At 38.5% G+C, this 14,473-nt stretch overlaps 1 protein-coding gene across 3 annotated transcripts in view; it reads right to left on the bottom strand.

Moving 5' to 3' along the window:
* The window catches only part of kif5ab (kinesin family member 5A, b), a 147,663-nt gene that overhangs the window by 18,865 nt on the left and 114,325 nt on the right, over window positions 1–14,473 (bottom strand). For 2 of the 3 annotated variants that reach the window (XM_087801844.1, XM_087801846.1), the window contains exons 18-23: window positions 11,732–11,796; window positions 7,629–7,738; window positions 5,436–5,537; window positions 4,897–4,957; window positions 4,749–4,820; window positions 4,559–4,666 (exon numbers count right to left, since the gene is read on the bottom strand). In XM_087801844.1, coding sequence (XP_087657970.1) covers window positions 4,559–4,666; window positions 4,749–4,820; window positions 4,897–4,957; window positions 5,436–5,537; window positions 7,629–7,738; window positions 11,732–11,796 — 518 coding nt within the window. The remainder of the gene's footprint in view (window positions 1–4,558; window positions 4,667–4,748; window positions 4,821–4,896; window positions 4,958–5,435; window positions 5,538–7,628; window positions 7,739–11,731; window positions 11,797–14,473) is intronic. The other variant, XM_087801845.1, reaches the window with a different exon arrangement.

The raw sequence follows: 14,473 nt of genomic DNA, 5'->3' as shown, positions 1-14,473 counted from the left end.
ACAGCTGAACACAAATGTGTAATTGAAGAGTAAAAAATGCTGTGGTCGATGGACTTCCTATCTGTTACCCTGCCAGGATCGTTACGAGGAGTCCTAGGGGGGGCTTTTACGAAAAAATAGGCCTGCGACAAAGGAAAGTGAGTGTGTAGAGATACACAACCAGTGATCAGCCACAACATCAGCCTGTTTGTAATGATGTAGTCGTACTTGCAGCTGCTATCTATGTGCAGGAGGGATAGTAACAGCTTAACAGAAAGCTTATAGATGCCAGCAGACAAATTGAATAGCTGCAAATGAAAGTATATTGATGGGATTTTATCCAAACATACAGTGCATTAGGATTATTGGGTTTGAGGCAACGGGTCATTCTTTTTTTTTTTAAAGACATTTGTGTATTTTTTTTTTTAAATACTTTTGTTCAACAATTTCTAAAATGAAAGGTGGAATTTGTTTTTAGACACATAGAGTTTGATATCCTTAACACAATACTTAAAATGTACATTTAAAAAAAATAAAAGTTTTTACCCATAGCGTTTTAAATTCAATATAAAAAGAACATTTTTACATTTAATTTACAGCTTAACAGAAAGCTTATAGATGACAGCAGACAAATCAAAGAACCAATAACTATATTGACTGGCTTTTATTTAGAAATAAAGCAAAAATTTGGAACGTTTATACTAACATTAATGTTCCAAATTCCATTTTGTTGACATTCTAATTTGTTATATAATATATAACTTGAACCATTTAATTTCTTGATGCTCTGAAATACTTCCAAACACTCGTCTTGATGGCAAAAAAAAGGCGACAATGCTTAGTCATTATTAATAAAATACAAACTTCTCTTTGTCTAAAGAAAAACTCTTATTTTTCGAAGATGATTGAAACTTTTTTTTGATAATGTTGCAGTGGCTATTAAAACAATCTTAGGATGTTTAACGCAGTTTTCAAATTCATTCGATTTTAGCTAGATTGGTCATGTAAACAGAATAAATACCTTCACTAAGAAACTCACATTTCTCCGATCCTTAAAACTCTTCACTGGCTTCCAGTTTCTTTCAGGATCAACTTTAAAATTCTGGTTCTTACTTTCAGAGCTATTCATGGTCAGGCTCCTCCTTACATCACTGATCTGATCCAGCCTTACACCCCAGCTCGGGCTCTAAGGTCTGTGGATCAGAATCTACTTATGGTTCCACGCACACGGCTCAGGACCAGAGGAGAGAAATCTTTTCAGGCTGTTGCTCCTAAGCTTTGGAACGATCTTCCTCTCTCTTTGCGCTTGATGGAGTCTACTGACTCCTTTAAGAAACACCTTAAGACGTTTCTATTTGTTCAGGCTTTTCCTTGAATTTCTCGAACTCCTGTGTTGTTCTCAGTATTATCTTGATCTTGAAGTATGTACTTTTTTGAGTATTGTTTTGATTGTCTAAGCGCTTTGTGACCCTGGTCTCGAAAAGCGCTATATAAATAAACATTACTTACTTACTTACTTACTTACTAAAGAAAGACCCTGGCAAGCACCAGGCTGCAGCCACAACACACTAAGATCTTGTAAATAATGACAAATAAAAAAATGACAATGTTGGGATCTGACCCACATCACTGAAGAAGGATATCCAAACTTGTGATGAAGTAAACTCTTTGCGTTTTGTGAAAATGTACCTTCTGGTGAAAATGAAAAACCCTTGACATAAATTAAGAGATATGAGGTACTAACTATGTAGTTCTTGACTCAGGTTTTCGTCATCTCTACCAGGACTTTTCAGCCAGAAGTTTCTTCAGTTCTGATTGACTCAGCAGGTGGTGGGTGGGAGGAGTCTCCCGGCACTCACTCTGGGATTTCATCTCTGCCTAACAAACTGCTGCATTGCACCTCAACCCCCCTCCCGCCCCCCCATTTTGCAAGTCTGAATCTACATGTTTCTGCTAGAGGCTTGCATATGAACGCACCAGAGATCAACAAATGTAGGGGTTTGACCTATTTGAGCATCCGTTGTTCTTTGATGTGTAAGTTAGCAAGTGAAGTTTGTTTGCGTGTGCACCTGCATGAGGACTAATTCGTCTGCCAAACGCGGGTAAGTGTTTTATGTTTCCTCTGTGGGGGAACGAACCACGGTTTAAAAACATCCTGAGGCTCCAAGGAGAACGAATCTGTTGTCGGATGATTTATGGGACCTGTGTTGCTGTTGTTGTTTGCCCTGAGAAAAATGAATTGTGCACACTACTTTGTATTTAGATTTTCTTTTTTTCCACCTCCTGTCTCTCCTCAGCTAATGCAAGCAACGATATATTCTTACCTTCTCTCCTCCCTCGTTCATCTATGTGTCTCTAAACAACACAGTCGTCAACACAACGTAACTTGCACTAAAGACGTGAGAACAAACACGATAAGCTGATGTCACATTAGTGCACCTGCATTCATGCATCAGGCAACTGTAAACAAACCTCAGCATCCAAGAGGCTTTTCAAAATCTAATTATGAACAGGCTTTCTTTAGTGATTTAATCTTCGGATGGATTGTGCAAGCGCTCAACTGGAGTGCGAGAGGTTTTGCACCTCAGCATTAAGCTGTCACAACACACTTTAGGTGGAAATTACTGTTAATGTTGTACTTGTTTAATTTATGTCATCACTTTTGTTCAATTAAATACAGAGAGCAAATGGGAGGAAACAAGAGTGCAAAAGGAGGGTGTAGGTTCATTTTCAACCTTTTTTTAAGCCTATAGTTGCTAAACTGCAGGCAAGCATGTGCATTAAGGCTCTGAATAATCCTTTTCTAGGAAGGTACCTTTATCCAATTAAATTAATTTGATTGTTTGCTAAATATATCTGATAAATGTAAGTTTTTTCAAGGGCAACTTACATTAAAAAGCCAACTCTCCTGACTCACTCACATGTTTCAAATGTTGAAGTCTTTCTCTCCAAGATGCAGTAAGTCTCTCATCATCATGACGATGTTTTGAAGTTATTACTTTATAAAGTTTTTACCCGTCTGAAATCCCCCGAGCGGAGTTCATTATGACGTAATAATGGCTTCACTCCGGCAGCAGCGAAGAACACTCTGCTTCTTTCTTTATACACAAGTCCCTTGGAGTTCGAGACTTCCTGGATTGATGAGGCACGATGACAAACATTGATGATTGACCAATTACAGGGTTCGTTTATGGTAAATGAGATTTCAGTTCCAAAAAAATTAAACCATTTCAGTGGGCGGCGCTTAAGTAAATTTTCTAACGTAAACATTTAAATGAAAATAGTTTTGTACAAACAGACACATACTGATGAGTAAAAAAACGGGTTGAGTGGGCTTTTTTTTACTCCCAGCCAAACAAGACTACGAAGTGAAACCTATCAGGCATCTGCAGACTGTGTTCGCCTGTTTGTTTGGACCAAAAACCTGCACCTACTCTCACCCTTTCTAGAAAAATTGAAGACTCCCTGGTTCAGGTTGAGAGGAGAGGCTGTCAGGAGGGAGCGAAGGAGGAAGTGAAAACACATTCCGAGCATTTGGGATGAATCGTACAGAGTAATAGAAAGAGGGAGGTGAAGGGAAGAGACTGACATATATAGACAGGGACGAAAAGAAAGTAGCAGCTACAGTGAAAGTCAAGCTCTATAGCAGTGGTCTCCAATCCCTGGTCCGAGGACCTGTGGAATAATTACAATTACAATAACAATAATTCACATAATTTGGGATCTATTGATTTTTTACAATGTAAAAAGTGTTTTTTTTTAAAGAGTTTGCTTTCATGTCCAGAGGAAAGCAACTTGTTAACTTTCTGTGTGGAGTTTGTATGTTCTCCCAGTGTTGCGGGGGTTTACTTCAGGTACTTTGGTTTCCTCCCACAGTCCAAAAACATACAGAGGTTGACCTCCATAAGGGATTATGCGGTAGAAAATGAAATGAAAAAATACGTTTCTAAAATAATATTCTTTTGTCGTAGAATAAACCGTCCAGGGTTTGCACTTTTGCTCGTCAATATATTTTATTTTTGCAGTTTTTTAATTTAAAGGTTTGTCTGTGAATGTAATGCCTACATTAATCTGGTCTGCTCTAACAAAATACATAGGACAGCATGGAGACCTCCAACGTTGCTTATTTGAAAGAGAATAGTAAAGTTAAAGGGGTCAAAGTTTAAGATGCTTAGAGTTCCCTATATGATTCTTTACAGAGAAATTTGGAGACAAAGTTAGGGAGGCAAGATGGATTGGTCAATTGGAGAGGATGGATAGTGTTGAGAGGGAGACACCAGGAAATAGGAGGAGAGAAAGACAACTAATGAGGTTCATTGGTATAGAAAATGAGGAAATGAAGATGTCAGGTGTTATTAATAGGTCAAATTGCTAAGAACATGTAGACAGTTGTCATTATAAACATGCGTATTGGTCTGAACATGATCTTGATCCACAATAACTTTGAATGGAAAGCTGAAAAAAGAATAATTGCCTTTTAAGAGGTAAGAGCTGGAAGAAAAATGTTTCTCCAATTTCATACTTGCATGAGTTTTTACAGGTCAATGCTGCGCCGATAAAGTGGGTCGCCTGCAGTTACCTGTTTGTGCACCTTCGTGAGCTGCTCCAGGTTGTTTTCAAGAAAGGAAATCTTTTGTCTCTGGGTGATAAATCCCCCGCATTCATCCCGATGCATTTGTGCACTCTGCTGGAAAAGACATTTTTTGTCACAGGACAGGCTGCAGATGTATGAGGAACTCTCCTTCTGCAGTGATTAAATAAATACTTACTTTTCTGACTCGTGTGGTGAGATCTTGAACAAAAAGCTTGCGAAGGTTGTGGAGGGTGTAAAGCTCTCGGGCCTAGAACCCAAAGGAGTATTTAGGTTACTTAGATTAAAAGGAGACAAGCGAATCGTGACGGTTGATAATGACTTACGACAGTTTCTTCAAGTCCTTTGAGGTCCTGCTTGGACTGCTCGTGTCGCTCATGGAGAAACCTATAGACAAGCAGATGGTTTGAGATGATGTTGCGTAATGAATTTCACTTCATCAATCTTGGATAGAATCGAGGATCAAAAGGATGATGAAGCGTCTGAACGGCCGGACGTCCATCTGCCGCCTGATGCAAGTCGCTGCAAAGGTCGGCCAGGAACTTGGCCATTAGCAGCTGGTGACTGGTTTGCTCAAAGAGGTCATCGCGGTGATGAAAAGTGAAGGAGGCGTTTTCTCAAGTAAAGCAAAAATCGAAGGAAACAACTGCTTCCTTTAACTCTTATGCTTAATTGAAGCAATTATTTGTGAGTCAACACCTCAACTGTGTAAACAAAACAGCCACAGCTGCAGGGTGATAAAAGAAAGAACAAGCGACAAAGATGAAAGAGACCGGAAGAACCCAGCGAGGCAGCTGACCCCTCCCACATGCCCTCGGGCCTCCATATGGTGAGGCTTCCTAGAGATGGACAGTAGAGTGCTCACTTCAGTTCCTCCAGCTGTCGGCTCTTGTCGTGCTCGCGCGTCCGCAGACATTCGAAGTCACCGTGCAGTTGCTCCAACTCCAGCTCCTGCCTCTGGTTACAGCTGCACGAAAATGACAGTCAATTAGCTTTTTGTATAAAAAAAAAGGTAAAAAATTTAAGATTATATACCAATTCAATTTAATTACATGACGATTAAATCACGTTTTTCCTAAAATCAGGACCTCTGCATGTTGTTTTAATTACAATAACATAAACCTTTTGCTGCAATATATGTTTAAAGGCCAATGTCTTTCTCAACTACATTTTCAACTTGTTGTGGACAGTCAGTTAGTCATTTGTTTCATAAATTTTTGTTTGCATTTATTGCATTGGAATGATTAAAATACGAGGAACGAAAACCTGTAATTTATTATAATAACCTGAATGTTTCGAGTTTCATGCTGGAAAATGTAGAAAAAATGGATTGATGTTTCCCTGCAGAACATATGCTCATCCATCACTATTGTTAGGAAATAAATGTCACTAATGTGAGGGGGGTCATAGCCATTGAACATCGATAGAAGAAAAACAAATACACGGGTCCCTTGTCTCATCGTGGTACACCTTCCCCAATATAGCTGTTTCATGGATTTTTTTTGCAATAATATTTCAATTTTAATTGTATTTCTTTGATTCTATATTTAAATCCTACTGTATGAATTCAACTGTGTTGATTGGGAAACACAGAAACACTGTTGTCTTGCTGCAATATCCAAAACAATTCTCTCTTTTAACCTTCATCCCATAGAACAGCCACTTCCTCCAACTGAGCCAATAAGAGTCAGTCTCATGACACCTTCACTAATTTATGCAAAATCCAAATTTAAAACCGAACACAACTGTAAACGAGGGACCATTATATACCACATTTTGTTAAAAGCCTTATTAAAATAAGCAACTAAAATTATGAACAATCTCAGTTTACCTTCTTATCCTGTTTTCTGAGAAACCTGGCTGCTGTATTTGACAAAGACATGTTTCTAGTTCAGCACTGCAGAAAACTGACAAGAAACTGTTTCCTTCAACTGAGAAAAATCTCTAAACTTATGAAAATGATGTCACAACATGATCTCGAGTTTGTAATCCATGTGTTTGTGTCTTCTCGTCTGGACTATTGCAACAGTCTGTTTTCATGTCTTAACAAGAAGGAGCTGTCTCGACTGCAGTTAATTGAAAACTCTGCAGCGAGAATTCTGACCCGATCTAGTAGAAGAACTCACATTTCTCCGATCCTTAAATCTCTTCACTGGCTTCCAGTTTCTTTCAAGTTCAACTTTAAAATTCTGGTTCTTACTTTCAGATCTATTCATGGTCAGACTTCTCCGTACATTACAGATCTGATCCAGACTTACACCCCAGCTCGGGCTCTTAGGTCTGTGGATCAGAATCTACTGATGGTTCCTGAACACGGTTCAGGACCAGAGGAGAGAAATTCTTCCAGACTGTTTGGAACGATCTTCCTCTCCCTCTGCGCTTGATGGATCTACTGACTCCTTCAAGAAACATCTTAAAACACTTTTATTTGTGCAGGCTTTTCCTTGATTTTCTTGATCTCCTGTGTTGTTCTCAGTGTTATCTTGACCATTTAAGTTTATATTTTATTGAGTATTGTTTTGATTGTTTAAGCGCTTTGTGACCCTGGTCTGGAAAAGCGCTTTATAAATATAAATTACTTACTTACTTACTTACATATTTCCATCCATCAGTAACTTCTTATCCTAAATCAAAGCAAGCTAGCAAGACAGTCACCTTTTATCAGACAATTCCTGCACAAATTTAAATCTCTGTCATTGATGGTCCACTGGTCCCTAAAACGAGAAGCTACACCGGCCTCAGATGATTTGCTAGAGCATATTTTCTCACTTGTGTTGCCAACCAAGATATCTGGCCGTTTAAGTCCTTGATGATAACTAAATGGGAGAAAGAAAGCAGGGTCTGTGCTTTGAGGCTGTCAGAAGTGTAAAAGTCCTGCGTGTGCAGCCATGTGTGAAGCGCTACAGAACAGTTTAAGAAAATGTTCCTATTCAGATGAAAAAAAAACCCTCATTTACAGGACTGAAAGTATTCCGACAACTCATTTTCAACTTCTAACATTTCCTCCGAACTGGCAGTCAATGTCAGAGAAAGTGAGGGATCACAATGAAGCACTGACTCGGTTAAGTCGTCGATGATCCTCTGCTGCTCATTGATCTTGTCTCGCAGACGTCTGAGCTGTTTGCTGTGCGCCTCACGGTGCAACTCCATCTGCTGCTCCACAAGCCTCTGAGGTACAAACAAGAGGGGGTGAATAATGAGAGAGAGAGAAAGAGAGAGAGAGACACGAAAGTATCATTGGTGATGAATGGTTGGAGAGAGTGAGAAACGCCGGCACATGCAGAGAATCCGCACGAGGGTCTCACAAACACACAAGCCTGATTGAGTTGCAGCGCGTCATTCGGTCAGCACATGTGCACAACCCTCTCATGCATACACAAACGTGCAGATAATGGAATGCATGAAATTTGGGCAGAAACCCAGCATGTTTGTGAGTGTCTGGCATGTCATTAGCATTCACTCGCACCAGCTCTTCTATGATCACGGCTCAGGCGCCGCTCGTGATTCATCCATTTGTTATGAACAGGACCATCTACTGAGGGATGCGTGAGACTCCTGCACACATGTAACTCGACTCACCCTTCCCTTCAACGTAACATTGACGTCAATGGGATGAAAAAAAAGGAATTGGCCTACAGCAGTATTTCGTTGAGGAGACTCATCTGAGACTTAATCAAAGACATCGAATCAAAGTTATCTACTGGCCCTCATATCTCAATGGTCAACTGATATTAGGTCGATTTAAAATGATTTCACTGTACTAATAAAGCGAAAGATAAAAACAAATGGACCGTCTTGAAAGGTACTGAGACACCACATACCTCGGCCAAGGAGCTCATTTCATATGATTTGAGATCTGACAGAGGGTACAACAGATTTATTAAACTGTCTTGACAGGTATCCATAAAGTTTCTGCCATGTTTGTCACAATAGTCACACAGAATGTAATTAGTCTCAGTTATAAGTTTCTATTTTTGTCTTTTGTTAAACCTGGTTCAATTTACATTTTTTACCCGTAATCAAAGCGCTTTGTGACCCTGGTCTAGAAAGGCGCTATATAAATAGACATTATTATAATATTTCAGGGACCCTTAACCCCTTATAAGACGTGACACATCTTTGACATGGTGAAGATAAGATTACCAAAAACACTTTTAATTTCCCTCTGCCAAGGAGTTCATGTCTCACTGTGCTGGTGAATAAACAAATACGTTTTTTAATAAAACAGTGAGGAAATGTTTGTAATCTGACAACAATCTGATTACATTTTGGTGGCGTTATTAAGATTCTTCTGCATATTTAAAGAACCTTTAGACTTGTATGTTTTCTTATTACTCCTGCTCTCAACATTCAAATCACCAAAATAAAACAACTTCTGCATGAGTGTGGTGGGAAAATGTATGTGTTTTGTTCATTCGACGGAATGCTTCATAGCTAGCTTTATGTTCTCGTTGACCTACTTATCAAGCTAACAAGAGCAAGACCTACAGTCTTCAAACAATCTAAATGCACTACCTTCCCTCCTGCTCTGAGCTGACCTGACCTCATCAATCCAATGCTACCACCTCGTTGAGCAGTAACAGAGACTAATATGCCGTTTAGTGAGAAAGTGATAAAGGAATACAGTCGTCATCTCAGTCCATCCTTCAATGTCAGGACCTTGTAGCAGGACTACAGTCCCACAACAGGAAGTCTTCCCTCCTTTTGATTAGATACCGAAATCCCAGCTTCTGAGGGAAGTCATGACCCTGTGGAAATCCAACAAACGACCTCAGTCTGGGGGCTACAGAGGCTATTTATCATTCTGGTTCACCCCAAAGTGGATACTAGTTCACATAGCAAGCGGATTTTCTTTTGATCCAGGAAACCCAGGATACCAGATTGAATCAAGTATCAGTTGGGTTCTCCAGAGATCTTGTTGGATCAAGGCAGCGTGTCTCTGCTGAAGAATCTCATCACATAACCCACACTGTGAAAAGAAATGGAACTGTCACTGGGCTTAATCTGTTTCAAAGACAGTTTTAGATGCTGTTTCCTTTTCTACAACTAAGCATGAACAGAAACACAAAAGCATTCCCAGGACTCCTCTTATGATCACTTCCTGTATGAAGCACATGTGCAACTAAAGGCTCAAAGGCCAAATTGTTTTATGCAGCCCACAAAAAAATGTTTGATTCAGTAGTAATTTCAACTACTATTAATATATATGCTCTATATATCTAGAACAACAAAGAGTAGAGTCTCAGAGCTGGGACAGGTTGTTTTCCCGTGAGCTGTGAATATATATGTCAGAGATAGTGATTTTTTATAAATGTCATGAAGATGGTAAAGCATATAACAGTATGTCGGCGCTTAAAGGAGAAAAAAGCCCTCTTATCCTTGTCCTAGATATCGACTGTTCAGTAAATGCAAACCTAATTTGAACATTAAGGATCGTTGCGAGAATGAGTTTATGTAATGATTTTTATTTTCCTTGTGTCTCCTCGGTCCACAGCCTTGGACAAGTTACCAGGGGCTTCATGTACTAAGGGGTTTTAAAATACGTGCTTAGCAACCTTCCCACGTCAAAGTCCATATGCATCAATACTGAAAAGAGCGGTACGAAGTTCATAATTCCCGCAAGGTCTGTAGGTCGTGTACGCCTGGATCAGCTGCTCAGATGCATGTTAGCCTCACTGGTCACGTTGAGATGTTCACATAAGAGTTACATTAACAATCAATATTGATCATTAATTAACTCACAGTAGTTGTAGTTACATGAGTGGATATTCAATTATTCACAAACGTATTAATATGTTCTCATTCACCAAATTGATGATCTATATTTATTAAGACAACATCGATAATTTTATAATGAATATTTTAATCCGCTATTTTACGCTATTCAGAAAAAAAATGTTATTCATTAAATTTTAATAATATAAAGAAAGAAAATTATTCACGTCTGATGCTTAAAGTCATAAAGATTTTTGTGAAATAATGTTTGATCAAAGTGAAGATGTAGAATGAAAGCAGCTGAAGCCGTGTGATCATGTGATCCAAAGATCTCTTTGAAAAACACACCTATATAAATAACTGTCAAATGATTTGTTCATTTGTCATTTGTACACAAAACTTTTTCTTTTATAAATGTAATAAGAACTTGCGGGTGTTGCAGTTGCGTCACACATTTATATGAAATGATCAGATCGTCTTTATCATCAATACACTTTAAGTTACTGATTTACAGATTTATTTTTGTTTAACTCATTTTGAGATGTTTCAAATAAGCCCCTGATCGTCTGTAAATAAAGAATTCGCATTAATAACTGTGTTTGTATTATATACAAACATTTAAACCGGAGCTCGTCCGAAATATTTAAATGTAAGTATGTGGTCCATGTCAGAAATGTTTAAATGAACGAATATAAACAATTAAACCAGTTTACATTCATGTTTCATTTGTTTGTTCTGATCGCGGGGAGAAAAATCACAGACTCTGGCTCATTTAAATATGATTTCCATATGCAAATGAGGGCGTGGAAAGGGACGAACAAGTCTACGATTAATTATACGTTGATTGGGATGTACGAAGGAAAAGTGCCTGAATTCGTGTCACGCACAGATTCATACATCTGAATATTTTTGTTCTGCGCCATCTTCTGGATTTCAGCTTCAGGACATATTTAGTAGAAGTTCTACAAACTTCTTAGTTCATGAGGCCCCAGGTTCCCACAAAGTGAGAAAATAGCAAGACGTTTATGCTTGTTTTGGTTTCTGGAAATGAATCTTTTATTTTTGTTTCACCACTACTTTTACATTCCTTATATCATTGTTCAGTTTCACCCAAAGCTTATTCTTTAAGTTATTGTTTGTATCTCTTGTTTCTTGTGTCCTTGATATGACAAACAAAAACAAAAATCTTAAAATAGAAGCTCCCTGTTGTATTGCTTTTGTCTGAATCATGGATTGAGATACTCAGAGGCATGTGCAAGTGTAATTGCTTGTGAAGAAAAAATCAATTAAATCCATAAATCAACACAAGCTTTGTCGATGAACAAGCAGAGAGTTGTATGCAGGAGCGACAAATGAGAAAGAAACTATTATTCATTCGTGCTTTGGTGGAGAAGGAATCAATGGAATTGGTGGTCACTACGTGAGGTTTCGTGTTGTCGTGGTTACCTTTATCTCACAAGATTCTTGAAGATCTGTTAGGTTATCACCCCCGACTACCTGCGACATGGTTTCTACAACACAGAAAGTAGACACACATTTAGTAAAAACCCGCATTGAGCACAGGAAAAAAAACACTAGCATACTGTATATGACCTCCATGTATATGAAATAAACATTAAAAACAATATTATATTACTGCTTTTTACAGATTTCTACTTAAATGAGGCAACCACTAAGAAGTGTTAACAGTTTATTTTCATCAATTAACAAAATGCAGGGAATGAACAGAAGAGAAATGTCAATCAAATCAATATTTGGTATGACTACCCTTTGCCTTCAAACCAGCATCAATTCTTCTTGGTTCACTTGCAAAGTTTTTTAAAGGAACTCGGCTGGTAGGTTGTTCCAAACATCTTGAAGAACTAACCACAGATCCTCTGTAGATGTTTCTCAAACCCTTCTGTCTCTTCATGTAATCCCAGACAGACATGATGTTGAGATCAGGGCTCTGTGGGTCACTTTCGGGACTTCTTCTTCTTTAAGCTGAAGATATTTCTATATGACATTGGCTGTATATGCTTGGGGTCGGTGTTCTGCTGCAGAATACATTTTGGGCCAATCATACGCCTCCCTGATGGTTTTCATGATGGATGGAAGTATATGCCTGTATTTCTCAGCATTGATACCATTAATCCTGAACAAATCTACTCCATTTTCAGAAATGTAGCCACAAACTTGCAAGAACCTCCACCATGTTGCACTGTTGCCTGTAGACACTCATTATGTACTGCTCTCCAGCCCTTTAGCGAACAAACCGCCTTCTGCTTCAGCCAAATAATTCAAATGTTGATTCATCAGTCCAGAGCACCTGCTGCCATTTTTCTGCACCAGTTCCTATGCTTTCATAGTTGAAACAGTACTGTCCAGTTGGAACTTCTAATTTAATGGATATTCCTTTCCGGCTCCTACTCAACTCACTGTTTTCATCTACAAGTTTACGAGTTTATCACATTCTCAACATGACTGTTTATTCATATGCATAATAATAATATAATAATTATTTCCTGCTTCTAAAAAACACTTTTTTTTTAATCGCACAGATCATTCAGGAGTTATTGTAGCGAGAAGTCCGTCTGACTCTTGACCCATGTTCAGGTTTATGTGCTTTGTGTTTGTCCAGTTCTTCTGTAAAATTGATGGTATGGGAAAAAAAAGAGTTCCCTCAGTATAAAGCCACAATTCTTTGCCTATTTTTTCCAGGAAATGAAAAACCTTCAAAGACTTCAGAACTTCAGAAGTCAGTGGCGACAGGACCATGAATAAGGGTTTAAGAATATAATAGTCTCTCCTTTGCCTTAATAGCACATGTTTTTGAAAGCAGTCCCCCACATTTCAAACATGCTTATCTGAAAAGAAAGACCTGCTAGACACAAGTGATGGAGAAGTGTGGCACAAAAGGACTGATTGACACTGAGGTCAGCGAGACCCAAATGGACTTGTCGATTGGTCCCGATGTAGCTTTGGAGTGTCAGTGAAAGGGTTCAGTGTCGACTCGCCCGCCTGATGATGAAATTATGTCGGCGCTGCTCAACATGACCCGAGGCTCTTTGTGTTTATCTTGTGTGAGAGCCGGAGTCTTGTTTGGTCGAGGGAACCAGAAGGAATTGATTCACCTTCTGTAAATCCACTGGTTATCTACTGAAGTTCGATGGCTTACATCACCTGCTGTCTGAATTCCAAATGACTTGGGTTTTCCTGCGAGTTCTCGTCAGGCTGTCATCGCCGCGACCTCTGACAACATTAAAATGTTCCAATAATCTACGCTTCAGCAGCAGCCTGAGATGTTTTTTTTGTGTATTCCTATTTGACAGCAGACAAAGACCCTGTTGGCTCAGGCCACATCTCTGCACTGAAGCCAATGAAATTGTTTTGAGTTCGCTTTCTAGCATTTCCAGCTCATCGGAGCCAAACACAGATTTTACCTCAAAACCCTGTTTCACTGTTTTGATAGTTCAATTTATGTGTTTCTTACAGTGGAGGAAGAAAAAAACATTTTCTCAACACTGTCACGTAAAAGTTGATTTATGTTCGTGACTCAATTGTACAATGTGTTTTATAAGGTCAAATGTTCCTGTTTCTCTGTAGACGTCTGCATGTATGTGACAGGGACTAAAACAAATTAAACCAGAGAACATGATCTAATGATCTTATTGGATCTATAATCCTAATTCCCTTAACGTTTTATTGCAATTCCATTATTCTTTGTGTCATGTCGCAAAAAATGAGCAAAAAACAAAAAAAAACAACAACAATTAACCTTGAAGAGGGAGGTAAAGAAACAATTGTTCAAAATGGAACCAGCAAACATGACAATGAACCAATGTTGTAGAAGAAATACATGTCATAAAATAAATATAAATTCTTGGACTAAACATTGTTTTTAAATGTGCAAAGAGTGAAATGAATTCTGTGAATATTAAAAATAAGCAGAACAAAAAAAATGAACGATTTTGATTTATTCTTAAAAAATGCATGAAAACTTTGAAATATTTTATCCAGTACTGATGCCATGCTGGTACTCTTGATGCCTTTGCTTAAACTGTGCAAACAAACACATTGTTTTCGGGCCTTTGGGTCACCTTGACCCTGAGATAACACAAGAGTTTAGCACAGTTTAAACACAGGCATAATGAGTTTAGTACATAAAAGTAGATACTAAAAAATAAAAGTTGAAATAAATACAAAAAG

Source organism: Callionymus lyra, chromosome 10, assembly GCF_982586985.1.
Source record: "Callionymus lyra chromosome 10, fCalLyr1.hap1.1, whole genome shotgun sequence".
Classification (NCBI taxonomy): Eukaryota; Metazoa; Chordata; class Actinopteri; order Syngnathiformes; family Callionymidae; genus Callionymus; species Callionymus lyra.
The sequence above is the reverse complement of the archived record's forward strand: the minus strand, read 5'-3'. Positions and strand labels throughout refer to the sequence as shown.